The sequence below is a fragment of the Schistocerca gregaria genome, chromosome 7, assembly GCF_023897955.1.
Source record: "Schistocerca gregaria isolate iqSchGreg1 chromosome 7, iqSchGreg1.2, whole genome shotgun sequence".
NCBI classification, from domain to species: Eukaryota; Metazoa; Arthropoda; class Insecta; order Orthoptera; family Acrididae; genus Schistocerca; species Schistocerca gregaria.
The window spans coordinates 435,314,332-435,341,289 of NC_064926.1; the positions used below are offsets into that span (position 1 = coordinate 435,314,332).

At 43.4% G+C, this 26,958-nt stretch overlaps 1 protein-coding gene across 1 annotated transcript in view; it reads left to right on the forward strand.

Moving 5' to 3' along the window:
• LOC126282091 (nose resistant to fluoxetine protein 6-like) overlaps positions 1 to 26,958 on the forward strand; it is a 181,880-nt gene that overhangs the window by 82,797 nt on the left and 72,125 nt on the right. The window contains exons 2-3 of the mRNA XM_049981548.1: positions 7,682 to 7,917; positions 14,882 to 15,102. Coding sequence (XP_049837505.1) covers positions 7,682 to 7,917; positions 14,882 to 15,102 — 457 coding nt within the window. The remainder of the gene's footprint in view (positions 1 to 7,681; positions 7,918 to 14,881; positions 15,103 to 26,958) is intronic.

Sequence of the window (26,958 nt, forward strand, 5' to 3'; positions counted from 1 at the left end):
ACCAGGGGCTAGAACTTTGTAGGTAATGTCTTAAAGTGCGAGCCTGTAACCTAACAAAGGCATATACACACAAGCTCAGACAAAAAATGAAGTGCAAAATTGCTTAATACACTAATTACGTATTGAATGCGTAAATGAAATGTTTACAGGAACGAATTGCACTTAATATCTCGTACTCGTATTTCATTAGTCTGTAGAGATAGTAAAGCAGTTATTTTTTTAAGCGGAACAACTCAGTTTCCTTTTACAGTATTCAAGATCGGTTGAAAATAGTAAAGTAGTAGAAAGCTTGACAATGCAGGTGCTTGTAAAGAGTTCAGCCAAACAGCCGGAAAGTGCTAGTGCCAAGGCTGTATAACGGGAGTTAAACGGTGTGCCGCGCGGGATTAGCCGAGCGGTCTCAGGCGCTGCAGTCATGGACTGTGCAGCTGGTCCCGGCGGAGATTCGAGCCCTCCCTCGGGCATGTGTGTGTGTGTGTGTGTGTGTGTGTGTGTGTCTGTGTGTGTGTGTGTTTGCCCTTAGGTTAATTTAGGTTAAGTAGTGGTAAGCTTAGGGACTGATGACCTTAGCAGTTAAATTCCAAACGATTTGACACACATTTGCACATTTTTCTAAACGGTGTCTCAGTCGTGATATTTAGAACACTTTCAGCCTTTCTACATGAAAAATTTTACAAGAAATATTAAGAAACCTTATATCACTGTAGCGCTCCATCGAACTCTCAAATATCGTTTCGTGTAAACAGTATCACCATCTGACTAGACGAAGTTAATTACACAGCAATATTCTTTTTTTCATTTAGATAGTTCTAACTGCCAAAAATCCCTTCCGATTAGTGCAAAGACTTATGAAGTATTTTGTCCCCGATATTGGAGAAACCATGTACGTCATGTTACGAAGAATATCCAAATACTGACGCGAGAGAGAAATACGGTGTAATTGGTCTTATTCCAAAAATGCAGAATTAATCAATTGTATGTGCCTTATTAGTAAAATGCACAGTATAAAATGTATTTGAGTTAATTATAATCTGGTGTAATTTATCGTGCATTTCGTTAACCACAAAATATCTAGTTTGTTGGTATGTGTTTGTTTTCACCAAAGTTAACAACACCATATTTGCCCAATAGTGGATATTTCAAGTCGTTTGGTAATAGACAAAGTACCGAGCGTCTACGTATGAGATTTTAATTTCATGTGTAATTCGCTTTTTCCATATTGTTGGAGACAATTATTAGGTCGTCTGCATAAGATAAATACTGCAAGTGAGTTTTATACTCAGACAGCCTAACAACAGTCAAAGAAATAATTTCCCTCTCTCAAGTCCTACTTACGTTCTCCAATACAATATTGAACGATAGGAGCGATAATAATTCTTCTTGTCAGATTCCTGTTTTAAAGGCTAGAGAGTTGAACCAACAATTTAATTTTTAATGAGGTGGGGATTTCTGTTTCCTTGATATGTAGTTTTCTGCTTACTTTGAATTCTACATTGTTGCCCATGAAAATTGCAACACCGTGAAGGTGGTCTGCAACTAACGTAAAATTAGCTCGAAATGCTTGGGTATGGAAATGATTAACATTACAGTGCGTCTGCACAGAGTGGGTAGATGTAACAGATCTACATTATTATACAAGGAAAGATTACAGAGCTAATTTCTCCTTCAGAGTCCGCGTTTCAGTGTTGTTTGTTGGCGAGAAGGTCTTGTAAGAAGGAAAAAGTCAACCAGCACGTGTTGGAATTTGATAGTGTTACCACAGTGGGCTATGGAAACCGGGTTCATAGTTCAACAATATCGCTGCTCGTGTTAGTCGACATTCCACGACTGACATGCGAATATGCAATCAATAGCTGCACGGTGGTCATACTCAACTCCATACCGGATCTCAACTGCCCCACGCGACTAGCAACTGAGAGGACAGATTTGCTGTTTAACCCAGGGTCGGGTAGCCATTCCATTTGCCTCGATTCGGGAAACAGACTTGTTTGCAACAAGACAAGTATCCACAGTAACTGTATGAGAACGGCTGGAGCACCACGTAAGTCAGAATGGCGACCATTGTCGCCATCAACTTCATGCTGTAGAAGAAAAAGATGCGTCGACAAGATAGACAGGAGTGGCGCGAGCTCCTCTTCACAGACGATACCCGATCCAGTGTACAGCTTAATGACTGATGCATGCGTGTGTGCGTTTAGAGAAGAGCTGTTGTCGCCACACTGAATTCCTAATCGTCATGTGGGCAATAGCAGCTGATATGACGGAATGGGGTGCCATCTGGGTACACAGCACGATCACCTCTGCATCGCATAGCCGATAATTTTGACAACATCTATTACATTCCTTACGTGTTGAAGCCGGTGCAAGAGACCAATCGTAGCCACAACACTCAGGTGAAAAAGTCATGCGATACCTCCAAACATCGCGTCGGACCTTCTTTGTCCACGCGTAGTGCAGAAACACGACGTGGCTTGGATTCACCAAGTCGGTGGAAGCCCCGTACAGAAATATTGAGCAATGCCCCTCTACATCAGTCCATAACTGCCGGTGCAGAATTTTGTGGCCGAACTAACTTTAGATTATGTCCCATAAATGTTCGATAGGATTCATGTCAGTCGATCTGGGTTCCCAAATCATTCGCACGCATTATCCAGAATATTCTTTACACCAATCACGAACAATTGTGGCCTAGTGACATGGCGTATTGTCATCCATAAAAATTTTCCATTGGGTGTTTGGAAACACGAAGTTCATGAACCACTGCAGATGGTCTCCAAGTAGCCGAATATAACCATTTCCAGTCAATGATCGGTTCAGTTGAACCAGAGTCACAGCCCACACCATTATGGAGCACAGTGCGTTGTTGACAATTTGGGTCCAAGGCTTCGTGTGGTCTGCACCACACTCGAACTACACCCTCAACTTTTACCAACTGAATTGAGGACTCATCTGACCAGGGCACGGTTTTCCAGTTGTCTAATGTCCAACAGATGTGGTCACGAGCCCAAGAGAGGTGCTGCAGGTGATATCGTGCCTGTGCACATCGGTATCCCAACACATTTGTCACCTAAGTGTTTGATGGATGACTTCTGGGACAGAGGTGTAGCAGTATGGAATGAAATTGCTACCCATCTCAATTCAACTCGAAGCAGAGCTAGGCTACACTTGCCGGTGCGTCAGTTCGCTGTACTAAATTACGCACTATTTATCCTCCAACAAACCGCCTGCGCATTTAATCACATTTTTCCAACTAAGCTACGCCCATAGGCGCACACGCACAATAAGTAAAATTTGGTCGGTTGCTATTCATCCTGCTGTCCGTCCCTGGTGGCTGAGTGGTCAGCGCGACGGCATGTCAATCCTAAGGTCCCGGGTTCGATTCCCGGCTTTGTCGGAGATTTTCTCCGCTCAGGGACTGGGTGTTGTGTTGTCTCAATCATCATCAGTTCATCCCCATCGACGCTCAAGTCGCCGGAGTGGCGTCACATCGAAAGACTTGCACCAGGCGAACGGTCTACCCGGCGGGAGATCCACGTCACACGGCATTATTATATTCATCCTGGTGGCGCAATTTTAAATTTTAACGACTAACTGATATATTGTAAGTAGGCTGTTTAGGTTTTCTTATTGATAACGCCACGTAGTGCTCTGTATGAAAAATCACTGGCTGTGCTGCGTGCAGTCTGTGGCTAGTTTGCATTGTTGTCTGCCATTGTAGTGTTGGGCAGCTGGATGTTAAAAGCGCGTAGCGTTGCGCAGTTGGAGGTGAGCCGCCAGCAGTGGTGGATGTGGGGAGAGAAATGGCGGAGTTTTGAAATTTGTAAGACTGGATGTCTTGAAGTGCTATATATATGATGACTTTTGATGATATTAAGGTAAATACATTGTTTGTTCTCTATTAAAATCCTTCATTTGCTAACTATCCCAATCAGTAGTTAGTGCATACCGTAGTTTGAATCTTTTATTTAGCTGGCAGTAGTGGCGCTCGCCGTGTTGCAGTAGTTCGGGTAACCAAGATTTTTGTGAGGTAAGTGATTTGTGAAACTTATAGGTTAATGTTAGTCAGGGCCATTCTTTTGTAGGGATTTTTGAAAGTCAGATTGCGTTGCGCTAAAAAATATTGTGTGTCAGTTTAAGCACAGTCTTGTACAATTTTTCTAAGGGGACGTTTCTATATAATGTGGGGGAGGGGGGGCGGGGGGCTGGTGGTGATTCAGTAAGGGTAGTTGCTATGGTGAATGCATCTACATCTCTATTGAAGCTCTGCAAATCACTCTCACGTGCCTGGGAGGGGTTAATCGAAGCACGTCCACAATAATTCTCCATTATTCAACTCTCGAACACCGCATGGAAAAAACGAACATCTGTATCATTACGCGCAGTCTCTGATGTCTCTTATTTTACTGTGATGATCGTTTCTCCCTATGTAGGTCAGCGTCAACAAAATATTTTCGCATTCGGAGGAGAAAGGTAGTGATTCAAATTTCACGAGAAGACCCCGCGGGCTGCGGGAAAAGCTAATGTATTAATGACGTCCACACCGAATTCTGTGTCTAGTCCGTGACTCTCTCTCCCCTATTTCTCAAGATTACAAAACGTACTGCCCTTGTTTGAAGTTTCTGGATGTACTACGTTAAACCTATCAGCTAAGGCTCCCACACCACACAGCAGTACTCCAAAAGAGGGCGAATAAGTGTAGTGTATGCAGCCTCTTTAATGGATCTGTCGAATCTTTTAAGCGTTCTACCAATAAATCGTAGACTTTGGTTGAGCACTATGCGACTTCTGAGGTCATCAGTCGCCTAGAACTTAGAACTAATTAAACCTAACTAACCTAAGGACATCACACACATCCATGCCCGAGGGAGGATTCGAACCTGCGACCGTAGCTGTCGCTCGGTTCCAGACTGCAGTGCCTAGAACCGCACGGCAACTCCGGCCGGCTTTCCCCCACAACATTTTCTGTGTTCTTTCCAATTTAAGTTTTTCGTAATTGTGATTAACAGGTATTTAGTTGCATTTAGGGCCTTTAGATTTGACTACTTCATCACGTTACCGAAGTTTAACGGGTTCCTTTTAGCACCCAAGTGGATGACCTCACACTTTTCTTTATTTAGGGTCAATTGCCAATTTTCGCACCATACTGATAGCTTTTCTAAATCGTTTTGCAAGTCATTTTTATCATCTGGTGACTTTACAAGACGGTTTTGAACTTCTAATAGCTTTCGTGGGCTGTAAACGACAGCGTCATCTGGAAAGAACATAGGACGGTTCAGATTGTCTCGTTAATCGATTATGAAGATAAGGAACAGCAGCAGGCCTATAATACTATCTTGCGGAACGTCAGAAATCACTTCCGTTTTACTCCATGATTTTTCCGTCAGCGGTTACTACGAACTGTGAGCCCTCTGACAGGAAATCGCGAATCCAGTAACATAACTGAGACAGTACTCCATAAGCAGGCAATTTGATTAAAAGCCGGTTGTGAGGTACGGTGTCGAAAGCCTTCTGGAAATGTAGAAATATAGAATCAATTCCAAATCCCTTGTCGATTGCACTCAACACTGTAGGAGTAAAGACCTAGTTGTGTTTCGCAAGAACTATGTTTTCAAAACCCGTGTTGACTGTGTGTGAATACTGTGGGAGTAAAGACCTAGTTGTGTTTCGCAAGAACTATGTTTTCTAAACCCGTGTTGACTGTTTGTGAATAGATCGTTCTCTCAGATGTAATTCATTATGTTCGAACTCAATATACAGTAATGGCCATTGAAATTGCTACACCACGAAGAAATGCAGATGATAAACGGGTATTCATTGGACAAATATATTATACTAGAACTTACATGTGATTACATTTTCACACAATTTGGGTGCACAGATCCTGAGAAATCAGTACCCAGAACAACCACCTCTGGCCGTAATAACGCCGGCCGCGGTGGCCGTTCGGTTCTGGCGCTGCAGTCCGGAACCGCGGGACTGCTACGGTCGCAGGTTCGAATCCTGCCTCGGGCATGGATGTGTGTGATGTCCTTAGGTTAGTTAGGTTTAAGTAGTTCTAAGTTCTAGGGGACTTATGACCTAAGATGTTGAGTCCCATAGTGCTCAGAGTCATTTGAACCAACGGTAATAACGGCCTTGATACGCCTGACCATTGAGTCAGAGCTTGGATGGCGTGTACAGGTACAGCTGCCCATGCGGCTTCAACACGATACCACAGTTCATCAAGAGTAGTGACTGGTGTATTGTGACGAGCCAGTTGCTCGGCTACCATTTACCAGAAGTTTTCAACTGGTGAGAGATCTGGAAAATGTGCTGGCCACGGCAGCAGTCGAACATTTTCTGTATCCAGAAAGGCCCGTACAAAACCTGCAACATGTGGTGGTGCATTATACTGCTGAAATGTAGGGTTTCGCAGGGATAGAACGAAGTGTTGAGCCACGGGTCGTTACACATCTGAAATGTAACGTCCACTGCTCAAAGTGCCGCCAATGCGAACAAGAGGTGACCCAGACGTGTAACCAATGGCACCCCGTACCATCACGCAGGGTGATACCCCAGTATGGCGATGACGAATACACGCTTCCAATGTGCGTTCACCGCGATGTTGCCAAACACGGATGCGACCATCATGAAGCTGTAAACAGAACCTGTATTCATCCGAAAAAATGACGTTTTGCCATTCGTGCACCCAGGTTCGTCGTTGAGTACACCATCGCAGGTGATCCTGTCTGTGATGCACCGTCAAGGGTAACCGCAGCCATGGTCTCCGAGATGATAGTCCATGCTGCTGCAAACGTCGTCTAACTGTTCGTGCAGATGATTGTTGTCTTGCGAACGTCCCCATCTGTTGACTCAGGTATCGAGACGTGTCTGCCTGATCCGTTACAGCCATGCGGATAAGATGCCTGTCATCTCGACTGCTAGTGATACGAGGCCGTTGGGATCCAGCACGGCGTTCCGTATTACCCTCCTGAACCCACCGATCCCATTTTCTGCTAATAGTCATTGGATCTCGACCAACGCGAGCAGCAATGTCGCGATACGATAAACCGCAATCGCGATAGGCTAAAATCCGACCTTTATCAAATTCGGAAACGTGATAGTACACATTTCTCCTCCTAACACGAGGCATCACAACAACGTTTCACCAGGCAACGCCGGTTAACTGCTGTTTGTGTATGAGAAATCGGTTGGAAACTTTCCTCATGTCAGCACGTTGTGGGTGTCGCCATCGGCGCCAACCTTGTGTGAATGCTCTGATAAGCTAATCATTTGCATATCACAGCATCTTCTTCCTGCCAGCCTGTGTGGCCGAGTGTTTCTAGGCGCTAGGGTCTATAGGTTTAAGTAGCTCTAAGTTATAGGGGACTGATGGCCTCAGATGTTAAGTCCCGTAGTGCTCAGAGCCATTTGAACCGTTTTTCTTCTTCCTGTCGGTTAAATCTCGCATCTGTAGCACGTCATCTTCGTGGTGTAGCAATTTTAATGGCCAGTAGTGTATGTTCAAAAAATCCTGCTGCTTATGGACGTTAATGATAAGGACCTGTAATTTAGTGGTGTAGTCTTACTGCCTTTCTTGAACATTTGTGTGGCCTGCGTAACTTTCCAGTGTTTCTGTACGGACCTTCCGGAGAGCGAGAGGGTGGATGTGTCTGCTGAGTAGGACTGTGTGTTGGCACAGTGTACGACGCGAGCGCGAAGCTGTCCGGGGGCGTGCTGACGGGCGCCGTGTCGCAGCTGGGCCAGCTGGAGGAGTGCCTGGCGGTGCGCGGACCCGCCTCCAGGACCGCACCGCCGCCCTTCGCCGGCCGCCACTGCACGGCCTCGCTCAGCGCCGCCCTGCTGCCCCTGACCGCGGCGCCGCCGCCCGCTCAGGGGTCTCTGCGGGAGCTCATCCTGGCCGTCGCTGCAGCATCGGTGCGTGTTTTACGGACGAGGATTTCCGAGAGATGCCACAGAGTCTTAAAGACTCGAGGCGATGCAATGTAAGAAGCGTATTAGGTTGGATGGTTGATTTGGGAGAATGGAGCAAACAGCAAGGTCATCGGTTCCACCGGGTCAGGGAAGGAGGGGGAAGGAAGTTGGCCGTGCCCTAGCAAAGGAACCTTCCCGGCATTTGCCTGAAGTGATTTAGGAAAATCACGGGAAACCTAAATCAGGATGGCCGAGCGGTTCTAGGCGCTCCAGTGCGGAACCGCGCGACTGCTACGGTCGCAGGTTCGAATCCTGCCTCGGGCATGGATATGTGTGATGTCCTTACGTTAGTTAGGTTTGCGTAGTTCTCAGTCTAGGGGACTGATGGCCTCATATGTCAAGTGCCATAGTGCTTACAGCCACTTGAAGCGCGTTTTTTCTTTATTTTACTTTTGAGTTAATTTCGTTAAAACCGAGCGAGGTGGCGCATTCGGGAGGACGACGGTTCAGTCCCGTCTCCAGCCATCCTGATTTATGATTTCCGTGATTTCCCTAAATCGTTTCAGGCAAATGCCGGGATGGCTCCTTTGAAAGGGCATGGCCGATTTCCTTCCCCATCCTTCCCTAACCCGAGCTTGCGCTCCGTCTCTAGTGACCTCGTTGTCGACGGGACGTTAAACAACACTAACCTAACCTAACCCAACCTAACCTTAATTTCGTTAAAGATTAAAGCATTACTTCACAGGAGATTTATCGGAAGTTAAAGTTAATCGTTAAATTGTAATTGTAAACTTTGTTGTCGGTACAATGAAATGGGCAAGTGCATCAAACATATCACCGTTGCTTAAATAAAAGCATTTGGATTGTGAAAGTTAAGGTAGGACACTGATGATAAATAAAAAACTGTTTAATAATTTAGTTTTATAGTTATTTAATTATCAAATTTTAAATCTCAGGAGAATCAGATAGTATCTGACTTAAGGTGCGTATTTCCGTTCATAAACAGCAACATGTTTAAGTTTACACACGAGAGCAATACTTGTTAAGGAGACAAAATCTTTCTGTCCACAGTAAAAAGTCGTTTGACTGCACAGCTCGAGAGTTCAGGGATGTTATATTTAATAAATTTACTGAAACCTGTTCCTCAAGAAATACCGCATTATTGAATGAGTCTTTATATTTCACGTCCAGCCACGTTTTGGTTAGTGTCTGGGCTTTACTTTTTATAGACGTGTTGCTACTACTACGCTTATCTTTACACCGAGCGAGGTGGCGCAGTGGTTAGCATTCGGGAGGATGACGTTTCAAACCGCGTCCGGTCATCCTGATTTAGGTTTTCCGTGATTTCCCTAAATCGCTTCAGGAAACTTCCGCGATGGTTCCACTGAAAGGTCACGGCCGACTTCCTTCCCCTTCCTTCCCTAATCCGATGGGACCGGCGACCTCGCTGCTTGGTCACCTCTCCGAAATCAACCAAACAACCAAGCTTCTCTTTACATTGAATAAGACAAGTAAAAAAATCTTCCTCTTAGTCTTCTTTGTTGCTGCTTCGGCCACCACCGCCTAAAGTATCTATCTCCTTTGAACTACCGGTGGTTTCGTGCCTCAAAGCCTTTTCCTCAAAGCCTTTTCCTCAAAGCCTTTTCTACAACATTTTCCACTCGTTTTCTTACTACTTCCATTCGAATGTTGTACCGCGGATGTTCCTCAGTTGTAGAGCTGGAACCCGATTCCAGAATTTGTTTTCTAGTGAGTCCACTAACAAAAAGTAGTAGTTAGCGCGAACTCAGTAAACAAGCAACAGCCAAACCAAGTTATTCTCTCTCACACTCAAGTGTTTACATCAATCGCGTGCACCCCAGTGCTGCCACACAGATACTGGGCCAGAACTTATCAGAACACGATGTCCGCAGGCAACGCGGCGTCATTTTTGTCGTAAATAGTAGGTATGTAATCGGCGGTTAGCGGCCAGAAAGAAAGCTAAGGGAAGTTAGAGTGTTCGCTAACGTTTCTCAAAATTAACTTAAAAGTTAATCCATTACTCGAAAACTTAACCTTGCGGATTAGTGATTAACGTAAATGAGGTGCTCCCACTGTTATTTATTGATCTTTTCACAAGATGTTGATTTTACATCTGGCAGCGAAAATTTTTCTTAATTTATTTTTCGGATATAAACTCAGTCACTTGAAAATGGTTTAAAAGGCCGAAGACTGGGTCGTAATTACATAAACAACAATACAGTCAAATGGTGGTGTGTTCATTTAAAAATCATCGTATGTCTGTTGCTCAGGAACATAAAAAACTGTTTAAAGGTCAGTGTTCGTACTCAGAACCTCTGTGGAGTAACGTATCGACGTGTTTTCGAAAAATACACTCTGATACCCAAGCAACTCCTATAACCATCGGCACACTGGCAAAGCGCTTAGGCGCATACCTTTTGAGTGCCCTCTCCGCAGTTCGTCTCGCGCAACACAGGCGAGTGAACCTAACTTCCGATAGAAAGCTACTCCTCAGAACATCACATACACTATTTAAATCCAAACTGCAAGATTTTTTATTTATGTTTATTCATTTTTTGGAGTCTTCTGCCATGAGTCCCTCTCAGCACTTGCAACCTACGTTCTCAATTATTTGCTGGGTGTATTTCAATCTCTGTCTTCCTCCAGGGTTTTTACCCTCTACAGCTCCCTCTAGTACCACGGCAGTTATTCTCTAATGTATTAACATATCTTTTCATACTGTCCCTTCTTCTTGTCAGCGTTTACCACGTTTACCACACGTTCCATTCCTCTCCCATTCTGTGCAGATCTTCCTCATTCCTTACCTTAAGAGTCCATCTAATTTTCAACATTTCTTCTTTCCCGGTTTTCCCTCAGTCCATGTTTCACTACCATACACGGATGTGCTCCACAAATACATTCTCAGAAATTGTTTCCTTAAATTAAGACCTATGTTTGATACTAACGACTTCTCTTGACAAGTAATGCCCTTTTGACCAGTGCAAGTCTGCTATTGATGTCCGTCCGTCATTGTTCATTCTGCTGCCTAGGTAGCAGATACCCACAACTTTATCTACTTCGTGACTGTCAGTCCTTATGTTAAGTTTCTCACTGTTCTCATTTCTGCTACTTTTCAATATTTTCGTCTTTCTTCGATTTAATCTCAATCTGTATTCTGTACTCTGTTCATTCCATTCAGCAATTCCCGTAATTCTTCTTCATTTTCACAAAGGATAGCAATGTCATCAGCGAATCGTATCATTGATACTCTTTCACTCCAAGATAAAATTCTGAAAAGAAATAACTAAGGATCCGTGACACCTGAACCTCGTAGACACTCGTTTATTGACAGAAAGAGAACATTGGAACTAAAAATTGAACAAAGTCGCATGAACTCCAGTTTGTTTTATATCAGTTTGGAATTAAAAGTGGTGTTGAAATTCCTGACCATCATCTCACACTGCATACGTTTTGTTCGAATATAAGCACGACTGTCATCTGAGGAATGATGAGAAGCTGGGGAAGAGACCTCTAATTCTGTGTGAAGCTACAATGTCAACTGCGACTGACCAGAAAGGCTAGGTTTAACTCCCCCCCCCCCCCCCCCTGCTTTAGTGGTGTTGAAGTACGAACCCGGTGTGCGACCTGTGTGCTCTGTTTTTTTCACATACCTCACCCTTCAGCCATTGGCTACCTTGGTAACTGGAAACACTCGGGGGTACGCACCGAAAGGGGCCACTGGTTCTGTTTCTGACTCTGACTAGAGACATTTACAGACTGCCAAAGGTACCACTGTGGCCACTTAACGCAATACTCGTCGTGTTTCCTTTAGCCACTCTATAGTGTTCAATGTGTATGATATTAGTACATAAACTGGCATAAAAATAAACTCTAAATGATCTACGCATCTTTAAAAGCCCGCTGCGGTGACATGTGTCATCACGTGGTACACAACTAGCCCAACAAATTATACAGACCATCACAACACATGACACTAATCATACCGGCTGTATCTGGCTAGGAGAGTGAGATTGCTTTAGACGTTTCATAATTGTTATCTGCACGTTTAAATAAATGCAATTTCTCCGTAACACACCGTTATGACCTGATGAAACTACAATCGCCCAGTCATAACTGTGGGTTATTCGTTCTGGGAGATAGTTGATCGGAACTACAACTTTATTACATGTATGACAAAAACATTTACTTAACTTTATTCAAGTTATTGTCACAGGAATGAACCAAATATTTGCAACTGTCTTTGAACAATAAGGCATCACGTGATGCACAACGTTGAAAACTCTTCTTCTGATGTGTAAGTTTGTCATTTACAAAAGCACAGTTCCTTCTGCGGTTTGAACAGCACTGGTAACTTAATTAGAGGCTGTTGTCTGCTTCTTTGGAGGTCACGAAGTGAGGCAGAGAGAATCGACTTTATATCGACTTCTGTGCGATGGCGCTGTGGTACTGAGAGCGATGGCGCGTCATGAGGAGTACCTCCCATTCGTCGTTGTGGACTGCAGCGAGGCATAGCTGATGCCTGCGGTATCGATTACCGTCGCCGACTTTGGTGTGGCACCGCGATCTTTGGACGATTCCGCACACAAGAAAAAGTTAATACCTGTAGTGGTAACCTTTTCACTGACACTTTCGATTCCTGTGACCCTGCACGGAGCCGAGCGTTTGCGAGGTATGCTGGGAAAGATGACTAGTATGACGTCACAAGTTTGTTGTAGAGGCTTACGAGAAAGACAGGCCGCGGCGCGTACGTCACGAAGGTAGTCCTGCGCTCGCTTGCTCGCTCAAATCAGCAAACAAATTACGTTTGTACACATGTTAACTCGTAACTAGGCGTGTCTGTACAAACGAAAACTGAATCTTCCACTGGAATCCGCTATTATGGAATCTTACTGTTATTAGTCCTATAATGATGGGAAGTCCATGGGCCTACTTTTAATCTGTTACGGCTGTACTGGCGTATAATAAAATATAATCATGTTAAAGTGATCATCATTTGCATAAGGCACCACTTTCAGCTTGTAATGAGTACTCTTAAGCAGAAGAGACTAAGTGCTATAAACAAGCCGTTAGGCCATTTATATCGAGTATTGATCTTAAATTTTGCTACAGTACTGTTAATCATAAGACTTCATAATAGCAGATTCCAGTGGAAGATGCAATTCTCGTTAGTACTTACAAGCCCAGCTCGGAGTAAACAGGCTTAGAAACGCATTTTGTCTGCTGAGCTGAGCGAGCGAGTGAGTTCAGGACTACCTTCGTGACGTACTTGCTGCGGCCTGACTTTTCTCGTGGGCCTCGTTTGTTGTGGCGCGTCTCTCTCTCTCCCTCTCCCTCTTTCTTTCATGAGCCGTGGAGCACAACTGCTAGCTGTTGCACATCGCCTCACCATCACCCTTCTCAAGTGCGCACCCCTATAGTAGGAAATAAAATCTGACGCTTGGTGTCAAAGTCAAGACATAAAGATACCGAACAAGTTCTCAGTTTGAGCAAAATTTAGCCGAGCATGGGGGACTTAGCAGATGTTGTTTCGTCAGCCAGCAGTTCAGAAACGTCTCTGGCTGTATTTAACGCAGCTGGTCATAAGTGTGTAACTTTCTGTTTGGCTCTCCATCTGAAGCTATTTTAAAAGTAATGTGAAAGTTATTTGCTATGACTCGATCGTTCGTTCGTTCATGAGCCTTTTAAAATGTTTGCCTGCTTCTTACTGAAAACTAAATGTACTGTCCTCTGTTATAGAAAGGATAGGCTAAAATTACTATTGCGAATAGCATGTCTCGGTGCACAAATTTTCATGAAGACAAAAAAGACTGGCATCCCTGTGCAGGAAATTAAATCAAAGCTGTTATTCAAAAACCACTGGTCCCGGCGGAGGTTAGAGTCCTCCCTCGGGCATGGATGAGTGTGTGTTTGTCCTTGGGATAATTGAGGTTAAGTAGTGTGTAAGCTTAGGGATTGACGACTTTAGCTGTTAAGTTCCATTAGATTCCACACACATTTGAACATTTGAACAAAAACCACTACCAACATCAAACTGCACTGCCCAAAAAGTTGAAACACTGAAATTACGTAGCAACACTATGAAACACCACTGTTCACTGGTTCATTAAAAATATTTATTACAAAGAAAATGCTTAGAATTTGGGCAGTGGAAACATGAGATGAGAAACGAAAAGACCAACAAAATGAGAAGAATCTCACCTGAAAAATTACGGCGCAATCAGCAGTACGAAGAAATAGCGCCAGCTAAAATATTCTAAAGTAAAACTAAACTACTGGGATTAAGATAGGGATGATTTTCTCATACTAAAAAAAAACTTATTACTTGAATCAAAATACCAATCTGTTCATTATAACGACAATGCTGTATTTTAAACTCTTATTTCACAAGAATATAAAACTTACAGAAAACTGAAAATTTTGTTTTCTTTACAAAAGCCTTATAAGACAATGTTTTTACGATTATGCAAATTGAAATGAATTAACTGAAATGATCTAAAATAAGTTGGGCAGGCGGACTGTTCTGTTTCAAGAATCGCTCACATTATCAGTACGCGCCAGCAAAAATCATTACCTTAAAAACACATCCATAATGCATAATTACTCTCTCTGTCCCATAAGTGGTGCGTCTGTAAATCTTTCCATCAGTTTAATAATTCGTAACAACTTTCTTCATCAAAATCCTCCTCCAACATGCGCTATGCTAACAGTTCTGTCAGCTTACTCCACGTCCAACACTAGATTAATCTCCGCTCTGAAATTGAGCCAAGATACACAAGTTCAGAGATACTACTGTCACTGCCGTAAGTCAACTATTCCACAGATGTCACACCCGACTACTTCGCTCTCGAAACACGAAATTTCCACTCACTCTGAAACTCTCCACAGATAAATGTCCTGTCCCCCCTGCACACGGCCACCTTTCAAACGTGGCGCTGTCTGCCTGCAGGACATGGACGTGCAGACGCTGACTGGCACGGTGACGTACAGGTGGTCCTTCTGCGTGCCGTCCACGTGCTCGGCAACCGACGTGGAGGCGGAGCTCGCAGCCAAGCTGTCGCCTCTGTCTGAAGACCCGACGGCCAACATCAGCCTCTCGGTGCCGCCCTCTGCCTGCCTCTCCGCCGCCGACACCGCGGAGCCTTTGTCGCCAGAACTCATAGCTTTCCTGTGAGTAATCCCACCTGTCTGATCTACACCTCTTACTAAGTTGCTACGATCAAGATATACTTGTCGTTCTCCCACATATACATTGTTGTCGCAGGTCTACCCCAAACCACTCAAAGCAAATAACTCTGCAGGATTACGTGGCCACTGTCATTAATGATAAAACCTTCTGAGTCATTAAGCCCGTCATATTCCTCGTCCACTGCTTCAGTCATTGAAGTTTCGATCACTGAGAAAACTATCTTGGGGCACTTTGAATTGGTCTTAGAACCAGAAAAAGAGGAGATATCAGATTATTCTCGCCAGCTCAAGCAGAAATTCATTCAGTGGCATTGTAGAACTGATAGCCGAATTTGCAGGGGACAGTGATGCTGACAGCTAATAAATTATTTCCGTTTGCAGAAGAGACAATACATATGGATTCATGAAAAATAAAGGGAATAACGAACCCTCGACATTCGTATTTATGGCACCTATGTGAGTTGAATTCAGACGTTTTATTACTGCTTATTTTATAAGGATTAGAAGAAAAGGTCAGCTACTATCTATTTTATACACAATAGCTTATTTAGAAGTTCCTAAGACAACTTATGAATTATACATGGGGGGGGGGGGGGTGGTTCGGGAGAGGTTTCTAGTGCCTCCCAGATATTCGTGGTGTCGAGGATATAAAGTACTTGGGGGTGATCAAAACTAGCAATCGAGGGGTAGACTGAACCCTAAAGCCTAGAGAGAGACAAACAATCTAAGGGAAGAAAAGAAAAAAGATCCTCCTGGAAAGAGGTTGGAGTGATCGGCTTGCACCCTATTCTCTGAAAAAGACATCGTTGCATTCTGTCCTTAACGCAACACTCAGTGAGGAAGAATTGATAGACGCTTACTTTGGCTGCACTTGACAATATCTATTGGTATTTGGAATATTCAGCGTCTGAGATCAAAACAGACGGAACTCTTAGCTGAAATAAGTGAGTTATAACTGGATGTCACAATTCTAGCCGAAATTGAGATGGGATCCGGAAAAGGTTGTGGAAGGACCTAGTACGTAATATATGGAGTAGTGTACCAAAATTCCAAAATGCGATAGCAGGAGTGTAGATACTAATACACAATACGTGAATGAGATAATGAACATAGAGTAAGTGAAAAAATTATGAAAGTGGAATTTAATGGACATAATCAAAATAAAACTGTAATTGGAGTGTGTGTTATAAATGAAAGTAATTTCATGAAGAGAAGGAAACTTTTTTTGACAATTTTGGAGATGTAGTAGAAGCTGTGCGTGATCGAGAGGCAATGGTTGTTTTTGGTGACGTAAACAGTAGGGTTGGAACATCTGGAGAAGGAATTGCTCCTGCTGGAGAAAAAAAATAGTAAACGACAACGGAAATAGATTAACCGGTCTTTCTAAGGAACAGGAGTGTACTGTAGCGAACACCTATTTCCAGCGTAAAGATATGCATAAATACACTGGGGAACAGTATACTTGAAATCTTAAATCGAGAGCAGATTTGATATTGCTAAAGGAAGAAAAGGGAAGACTTTACTGGCAGACGTAAGGCTATATACGCAACCAGAGTACGCCAGAACCATATGATAGTACGGAAAATATAGCTAAGACCAACTATTAAGAGTATGAAGACTGAAATTACAGAATATAAGAGTGATGTTTAGGAGTCTTTCTTGACTACTTTCGGGTCAAAGTGCTATACCAAAACGGGCCCTAGAATAAATTTAAAATAGAAAGGATAGAATACCGCACAACTACGCAAGCAGCAAGAGGAGCCCTAAGAGAGGATGAAAAGAAAACACATTTGCAACCCTTTTCCAGGGAGTTGGAAGACATGATTCAGGCAAAGACAAAAACTGTATATGAAACTCTTAAGTGGCAATTCAGAGTCAGGAGTCATATCGACCAAGATCAGATAATAGGTTAAAACGAAAGTCAGTGTGGAGAGGAATGAACACTGGCACAGACTGTGCAGAAATACATATGGGACAACAGGGTATAATAAATCTGATGAAGATTATTTAAAAAAAGAAATAACAATGAATAGAAGAACATCGTTAAAAAACTTCCGCACAAAATCGATAGGACGATATTCAACACCATTGTAGGAAAATAGGCTGGACAACAATTGAGAAGTTAAGAAGTTGGAAGAAATCGATACAGAAATAATGGAGCATGTGAAAGCAGTGCTGTCTAAATCAGAAGTATCGTAAGTAAAGCCTCAGGATCAGGATACATACGTATGGAACTACTGGAGTGTTGAGGAAGTGTAGTGATAAGATACCTACAGAACTGTTTTGGAAAGTAGAGGTGGGAGAAGATCCACTTATGGAATGGAATTTGGCATTTATCTCCTCAATATATGAAAAATGTGACAAGAGGATGTGCAAAAAGTTTTAGAGGAAGAAGTGTTATCCCAGAAACATCAAGCTATTCTCCATTGTTATGAGTAAGAATGAGAAAAAGGTGTGTCGGCTTTAAGTGAAGAGCAATATGATTTTAGGAAGTGATGACTTTGTCTTGATAACATTCACTACATCAGTTACAAGAAAATGCAGGAATAAAAATTAAAGCGTATACATGCCACCTGGGGACCTGCAGAAAGTGTATGAAAATATTCCTAGAATAGAATAATCGGAGTCAATGAGAAAGGGTTAATGTGAGAGAAGGATTGCTTAACCTGGTTAAAATGCTAGACAAGAATACAACAGTAGTGATTAAAGTGGGAAACCAGGTTACCAGAAATATTTTCGTTGGCAAATGTCTAAAACAAGGTTATGATATGTCAGTTTTTCTGTTTGACATTTGTTAGGAACGGCACTGAATGGCTGGTACAGGGAATGCTTTGGAATGGGAATAAAGATTGATGACAGTACTCTTCACTCGCTTTTATCCGTGGAGGACCAGGTAATATTCACTCAAGTTGAAGATAATATCGTATACATTTTGAGAAAGTAAATGGGGTTTGGGAATAAATCTGGAAAAGACAGAATGTATGTATACGGAACAGAATTTGGTGAAACTTGGTACAGGGGGAGGAGAAATAAAATTCCGCAGAGCTCACAAATGTTAAGGAACAATAAGAGTTAGCTCCGATACATACGACAAGGGTATTAGTTCCAGAATAGCAATGGCGAAGAGAGCTACTAAAGTTTCGCGTGGTAGAATTGAATAATAATATTCGGAAGGACAAAAATGGTTCAAATGGCTCTGAGCACTAGGGGACTTAACTTCTAAGGTCATCAGTCCCCTAGAACTTAGAACTACTTAAATCTAATTAACCTAAGGACATCACACACATCCATGCCCGAGGCAGGATTCGAACCTGCGACCGTAGCGGTCACGCGGTTCCAGAATGTAGCGCCTAGAACAGCTCGGGCACCCTGGCCGGCTCGGAAGGACACCAAGAAAAGAATATTTCAGCGTGGTGGAAAACAGTTCTGTATGGAGCTGGTGTGACCTCAAAGAATGACAAGTATGAAAAAAGAACAGTGAAAATGAACTACAAGAGATCTGCAGTTAACAATACAGGATAGATACGAAATGAGATGGAATGGACACAAATAGAAATAAAGCGCTCCACACAACAAATTTTGGACAATTCAGCGCTTTATTAGTATGGGCACCTATAGAGAATGTCTAACCACAGTGGGCCGTGGAAGATTTTAACCATTTGACTACCAACTGGACATACGTGTCCCACGATACGTTATCAGAGAACGTTGGAATTTGTTGCATGTTATTGCTATGTATCAGTGACCAACTGATAAAGTAAGCCTATTAATGGTTAGCCGAATTCTTATGATTACAGATTGCATCTGTAGATTGCACGTACTGAAGTTTCATTGCTACCCCTCATCAGCGTATTGTCTCATCGAATTAGTTCACCCTTGCAGATAAGCAACGGAGTTAAAAGATTCGCAAAGCAGGTTGCTTTCGGGGCTTCCTGGACGCATCGCGTCAACGACTTGCACCACGAATGGACGTTTGCCACATCACAAATGAAGTCCATATTGAGCACCTTTAGTGTGATTTATACACTTGAAGAGGTGCTCTTTCCACTGATGTTTGTTTTCAGTATATCTTGTAGGTTTTGCGCTGTCTTCTGAACCCTGGAGGTACTTTCGAATAATCCTTTGTGCTACCCCCACCCCCAGTTCCTTGGACAACGAAACGGGGACAAATATTCTTTTCATATTGTTACTTCTGACTCATAAATTAACTAAAATAACTGTACATAAATGTTTTTGAAATAAAATTACTAGTTAAAAAGTTAATCTGGGAGCTGTCCGGAAGAAGGAGAGGGAGGGCAGCGCTAAGATGGGAAAGATACATACTGGAAACAATGAAAGCCGAAATCTAGGATCGGATGTCTAGAACGAATGAGGCCTGTGGAGGTCGTAAACGGCTAACTCCTATGGGGAAACGCCGAAGGAGAAGGTGAAGGAGAATGATTATTGAACCGGGGTTGCGTTTGGTAGCTACGCAGAACAATTGAAACAATTTTCAGATTATGCAGGAAGAATTGCGAGGGTAGAAGAAAGCCGGTAACAGACGGCAGCATTACCTCATGAAGTAGGTAGGACTTCGGATGTGGCGCGCATTGTGCACTCTCTGGATCAGTGGCAGGCGGAGTGCTTGTGTGTTAAATCGGAAACGATTGTGATAATATCACATTTAATATTATATTGCAGGCGATTGTTTCTAGATACTCCTCCTACTTCGGTTTACCAAGATCTATGGGCCAGTACTGTGTTAGCTTCTTATTTAACGAAAGATTCTGAGTCTTCAGTGATGAACTCACACCCACAAAACGTAGATATGTTCTAGACGGTCTGTACCCCAAGACGCTAAAGAGAATCCACGAGAACCGTATCATACTCTCTCTCTTTTTCGAAGTAGTCACGTAAGGAGTCATGTACACTGAGCCCCTACGCCAACAGAACTGCTGAGTCGTAAGAGATGTTCTATAAGGACGGTAGAAATGAGTCTGCTTTCTGAGTTGGTATGAGCGCTCTCTCTCTCTCTCTCTCTCTCTCTCTCTCTCTCTCTCTCTCTCTCTCACACACACACACACACACACACACACACACACACATACACACACACACACACACACAGAGGCGTATTTGTTAGACGGTCTTACCGCGAAGGGTAGCCGAGCAGTCAGGGCGCATTGCCACGGTTCGCGCGGCAACCTCCGTCGGAGGTTCGAGTCCTCCCTCAGGCATGGGTGTGTATGTTGTCCTTAGTGTAAGTTAGTTTATGTTAGCTTACGTAGAGTGTAGACGTAGGGACCGATGACCTCAGCAGTTTGGTCCCATAGGAACTTACAACAAATTTCCAAAAATTTCGTTAGAGGAGCTTCATACTACTTCCATAGCAGACTATGGGCAACGGTCGTTTCGGATGTGCCACGACATGTACATGACGACGAAGCTTTTGAAATAATTTGTTCGGCACCTTGATAATTACCTAAAAAACTGAAAAAAGCACTCCGTCATCAGGCCACATGTGGCCCACCGGGACCATCCGACCATCGTGGCATCCTCAGTTAAGAATGCGGATAGGAGGGGCGTGTGGTCAGCACACCGCTCTCTAAATAACTGAAAGCAGGATACTAATTATGCGGAAACCCAAAAGAAAGTTCTCTGGTTCCTTGTGGTAATAGTGACGTGTAATACTAATTCTATTATTTGTCCGCGAAATAAGCCTATCAGTTTATATGACTTCTTAACTAAACGAGTTATCAGAATTGTAAGCCTGGTGATGCGTCACTCATTCATACTCCAATGGCACCTTACAACTTGTGTTGGCCATTGACACACTCTTTTTCACGTTACTCGAAGAAATGTCCTCTGGAACATGGTTATATCATCCTTGAGATGGTCTCCGCAACGGGTATGAGACGTTGCTGCTAAGGCATATTTCTTTCTTTCTTTCTTTCTTTCTTTCTTTTCCTCCTCGTCCTCTTCCTCCTCCTCCTCTCTTCGTCCTCTTACACTACCTCCCCCTCCCTTCCGATGATAACCATCTTGAGTCAGACAGTGTTGAAATAGACATCTTGATCCATTTATTGATGTTCTCGGCAACCTGAGTGGGTGGGTCCAAGCCACGATAAGCAAAACATCCACAAAGCGTACAAACGTACAGCACTACTTCCGGCCTCAACTGCTCCCTCGACACACTGCGGTTTAATCGCTTCATTTGGACGTCGGCGCACTCGATGTCTTGCATTTGTTGTCTGTTTGGCTCATCGAAGAGCCTGGTGTGTGAAATAACCTTTTGCCTGGTAGCCGTCTCCAGATATCCGTTGCATACAGTGCCTCTCGCTTGGAAACTGGTTAGATGTACTCCCTCATAGCAGCAAATCCTGTTGGAGTTAATACCGAAGGTCATCGACAAGGCGTGGCCCTCGTCTGCATTCCCTGTCGGTTAGGATCATTTTACTGTCTTTCTTCTTAGGCCGTGTTACGTGGCTGCTGTCTAACATCCCAGAAAATTGTCATCTAAATTTTCTTCTCTTTTTCTTCCTCTTCGTCGTCATTGGTGCCCTCTTCATAAACATGGGAGTATTAATTTATAGTCCACATCATATGAACATCTTTTACCTTTTTCCGTTATGAAATTAGCTACTGTTTCCGATAACACAAATCACTGTCTGTTCAAGTTTGCCGGCACTGTAGACTGCAATGAGGCACCATAGGCTAGACACTGTTCTGGGTGTGCGAGGGCCGCTGCAGTCATGGACTGTGCGGCTGGTCCCGGCGGAGGTTCGAGGCCTCCCTCGGGCATGGGTGTGTGTGTGTTTGCCCTTAGGATAATTTAGGTTAAGTAGTGCGTAAGCTTAGGGACTGATGACCGTAGAAGGTAAGTCTCATAAGATTCCACACACATTTGGACATTTTGTGCGAGGGCGGGACGGGAGGGAGACATTGTTAGCAAGCTTGTGAATCCATGGAACTCAAATTCGTTTCATAGGTGCAGTGCTACTGCCAGTTGAATCCAGTGTTTACAGATAGACACAGGTTTCCCGCGGCATCGAATATATGGCCACTTTTACGACTGATAAGAATTTTACATCAAACACTGGACATTTTTATATTTATTTAGAGTATAAGATGCACCTGAATTTTGGAGGCAATTTTTCGAAGAAAAACGTGTCTTATAGTCCGTAAATTACGATTTAAAAAGTCAGTCAGTCCTGTGTAGACTGTAGCCATCTTTACACAGCTGTTTCGCAGGGAAGTATGTCAAGTAGGCGAAGAATACCTTTACCTTCGTCCACTCTTAATTTACACAGTACCTTCAATGGTAACGTGACAGTAAATATGAGAACTTGGTCAAATGTCTTCGAATAACGAAACCTTCCTGAGAAAGTACTTACTTTCTTTACATTTGTTACGGTTATTCAGTGCGTCACAAAAGTAAAAGTCAAGTTATATGGCATGAGCGGCTGAGACTCAGAGGAAATAACACCGCCTTGCGTATATGCATATGTGCATTACGGTCAAGTCTGGAAAGTTGCCTACACACCAGGTAAGTCAAACTCTGAGTGAAAACCTCATTTGAACCGATTAAACACAGTTCATCTGTTTATTGTAATCGCTCAATTCGCATAGGTCACTTCTTAGCTTATCTCCTTCTCACCCTTTTTTGGTTGCTTTAGCATTATTCATCAGAATTAAGGCGTTGCACTCGCGCTACTCACTTTTTTTTATACTCTAAAAATTGATCATTTACGAGAAGGTCTCGCGCACTTTGGTTCCGTACGGAATTGTGTGTGTAGGTAGTTAAGCCATTCGGGGAATTCAGGATCGCCGCGCAGAGTGGCCGCGTGGTTAGAGGCTCCATGTCACGGATTGCGGAGCCCCTTCCGCCTGAGGTTAGGGTCCTCCCTCGGGCATGAGTGTGTGTGTTGTTCTTAGTACAAGCTAGTTTAAGTAGTGTGTAAGTTCAGGGACTGATGACCTCAGCAGTTTCGTCCCTTAGGAATTCACACACATTTGCATATTTGAATCCAGGATCTTGGTGATTTTTGCCTATTATCGATATTGATACTGGTAAATATCGGTCCCAGAGATTCCAAGAGAAAGATACAGTTTTAATTTTAAGTTCAAAGTCGGATACAAAAACGAGAAAAAATTATTTTTGTATGATATAATTACACATTTACAATTTGCGGAATTTTTCCTTTGGTTGTAGTGTGAAACCTTGCTTCTTGCCAAATTTCTTGATGATTGGTCGGTGGTTCCCAACCTGTGGGTAATTACCTCCTGAGGGGTGGAATGCGATTTTCTGAGGGATAAAATTAAATTATTCGATTCTATTTTAGTCACGAAACTAAATCATTTTCAAAAGATCATTACAATTATCACAGTCCACCCACTACACACATATGTTATGCTTCGTTCCGTACATCGGCGATGGTAAAAGTGAGACATACGCGTAACAAATGCTAAATACTCAAGAAAATGAGTACCTGAAATAATACAGAAATTGCTTCATTACTCGCTTCGAAACAAGTAAATTAATTAATAGGCAGCACGACACTTCAATAATTACATAAGGACTACTGTAGTGCTGTATACAGTTTTATTGTTATTACTATTATTACTAGAGTGGTTAGACACAAACCATTAACAGCCTGAGGTCTTCCAATTTTTGGCAGTTCAGGACTAAGGAGGGCAGCAATGATATAATTTACGAAGATTGGTGCATACATCTGAACTCGTTTGATTTTAAATGGGCATGCAGTGTACTGGTCAAGCTACAGCCGCAGTGGAGAGGTGTAACGCGGGAAAGCCTGTATTGTAACAAGTGTGTATACTCACTGTGAATAGTCTGAGGAGTTTTGGGTAGCACTTGCGATGCACCACGAATTCCTTCGCCATTCATTCTAACAAACACGCACACGTCTTTCATCAGTTTAAAAACAAAAGTGTTCCAAGAAAAGTCTTTCATCCTACAATTTAGTTAGGTCCTAAAGTTGGTGATAATGTGGGGAGGATCGGCGGAAAAAATTTCAGGGAGGGGAGGGGGGTGGATGGGGAAAGCGGAGTACTAGATAATGTCTGATTGCACTCAGGATAATGGTCTAAGAAAGGCTGGGAACCTCCGTAAATGTAAGTCAATGGGAAGTGTGATGTAGATTTTGATGAGTGAGTTTGCGAGTATCAAAGTGTGTGATAAACCGCCGTATCTTTTGATGGCATATATCACATCGGCAATGTGACGAAAGTTTCAACTTGATACGTCTACCTCTTGCTGAGAAACAGGATTTTGACAGACAGACAGACGTGCAACGAAGTGATCCTGTAAGGGTTCTGTCTTTATTGGTTGAGGTACGGAAACCCAACAAGCGATGGTTATATATACACTAAAGTATATATACATGATAGTGTCTAAAATGACTTTAGAGGGGACTAGACGCCAAAGGAAACCCTAATGTGTTTTGTTCAACGATTGACATTCAAGACGTAATTAGAAATGGAAGCTCAGAGCAGCGGCGTTTGCGTAGAGTTGTCAGTGCTGCCAAAGAAGAAACACTTCGTGAAATAACCACAGAAATAAATATGGGTCGTATGATGAATGTATTCGTTAGGACTGTAGAGCGAAATTTGGCGTTAATGGACTATGGCAGCAGACGACCGACGCTTGTGCCATTGATAACAGTACAGCATCGCCTGCAGCGCCTCTCCTGAGCTTGTGACGATATCGATTGGGCATTAGATGTCTGGAAAACCGAGGCCTCGCTCGACAGACGAGTCCCGGTATCAGACGGTAAGAGCCGATGGTGTGGTTAGAGTGTGGCGCTAACCCCATGAAGTCTAAATCCACGTTATCAACACGGCACTGTGCAAGCTGGTTGTGACTCCATAACGGTGTGGGCTGTGTTTACGTGGAACGAACTGCGTCCTCTGGTCCAACTGAAACGATAATTGACTGGAAATGGTTATGTTCGACTATGTGGAGGCCATTTTCATGGACTTTAGGACTTAACGTTCCCAAACACGTCGCCGGGTCGTAGCTGTTCGCTATTGGTTTGTAGAACATTTCGGACAATTCGAGCCACACAGTTCCCCCGACACGAAGTCCATGGATCGTTTACGGGACATAATCGAAAGTCAGTTCGTGCACAAAATCCTGAACCGGTAACACATACCCCAGCGGCTATAGAAGCAACTTGGCTCAATATTTCTGCAGGGGACTTCCAACAACTTGACGAGTCGCTACCATTCGAGTTTCCGAACCACACTGGGCAAAAGGAGGTTCCACACGATATTAGGAGGTATCCCACGACTTCTGTCACCCCACTGTGTTATCCTACTTAGACGTGTGTGTTCTGTGGAATTCATGTCCAAATTTTCGGTCCATCGGGAAGTAGGAAGCTGGAACGGAAGTTAAGAATTGGTGGTAACTCCTAAGTTACTCAAAAACCAACAATAAGAAAGTGGAAAAACCAAAAGGCTTCCTCTACTTTCGGAGCACTGAATATAGGACTCATCTCCAATTACAAACGTAATCGATGCATATCAAGTGATGACTGTGCATGTCAGCAGAAAATGGGATGCTCTTTTGTATCACTGAACTGTTCAGTCACTCACTTTCTGCCTTGTCTTACTATTCGTAATGAATCGTAGTCCAATTACACCATTTTTGCTGATGTTGATATTACCCTACACTCATCTGACAAGAAATCCTGTCTTCTTTCCATTTCACAATACTGACCCCTACTTTTTTCTAGATTGAGCCTTTGCATTTCCCTTTTCAGGTTTTCTAGCTTCCCTACCACGCTCAAGCTTCTGAAATTCCACGCCCCGACTCGTAGAACGTTATCCTTTCTTTAAGTATTCAATATTTTTCTCATGGTCACCTTCGCCTTGGCAGTCCCCTCGCAGAGATCCGAATGGATGACTATTCCGGAATCTTTTGCATTGGAGAGATCATCATGATACTTTTTCAAATACAGGCCTCATGTCATGTGGATGCACGTTGTGTCTGTAATGCAGTGGTATCCATTGCCTTCTGCATCCTCATGCTGTTGTTCATTGCTGATTCTTCCGCCTTTAGGGGCAGTTTCGCACCTCTAGGACAATAGAGTGCCCTGGACCGCTGTCCTCTCCTCCGCCTTCTTTGAAAAGGCCGCTGGCAGAATGAGGGTGAGTTCTTATGCTGGAAGTCATCGGCCGCCAGTTAGCTTTTCTATCTTTCAAATAAACTCCTTTATGTGCTCACTGCGTTTTTGAAGACAATATTTTTTTCTGTCTATAATACTGTAGGACGTCGTGGTCTCGCGACCTTCATTGCTTACATATGCCGCCCTCAGAATCATATTCCGCATATCAAGACGCTTCATTCGAACCCAAGCTCGAAAAGATAAAGTCAATGTTGTATGAATTTACATATACGATATGCAAATAACAAGTAAGTGCACCGTGATTGAAATACTCGAGGCTGGCGTACACACATACATTCCAGACACGACGGTCACAGCAGCTTTTAGTTCTGGAGAGCAACCGCACGCCAGGAGGCCAGTCTCAACCTATTTACGTCGGCCGGTGACCGCCCGTAGAGCAGAGAGCGTTTGCCTGAGTGAAATGACGACCCCGTATTCGGCTTAAAAGCAAATTCCGCTACATTATGTGGGAGCGCCCAGCCTACGCATTCTTTACAAACAGAGCACGCAGTTTCAGAGATTTTCACAGGGAGACAGCAAACCCCAAACGCCGATGCTACACATTTCCGGATTGGTCGCCTTAAACGAAACGTCATTCTCCCGTTTTAGAAGATATTTCTGACGCCTTGAGCTGAAGGAGTAATGGAAGAGATCGAAAGATATACCCCTTCAC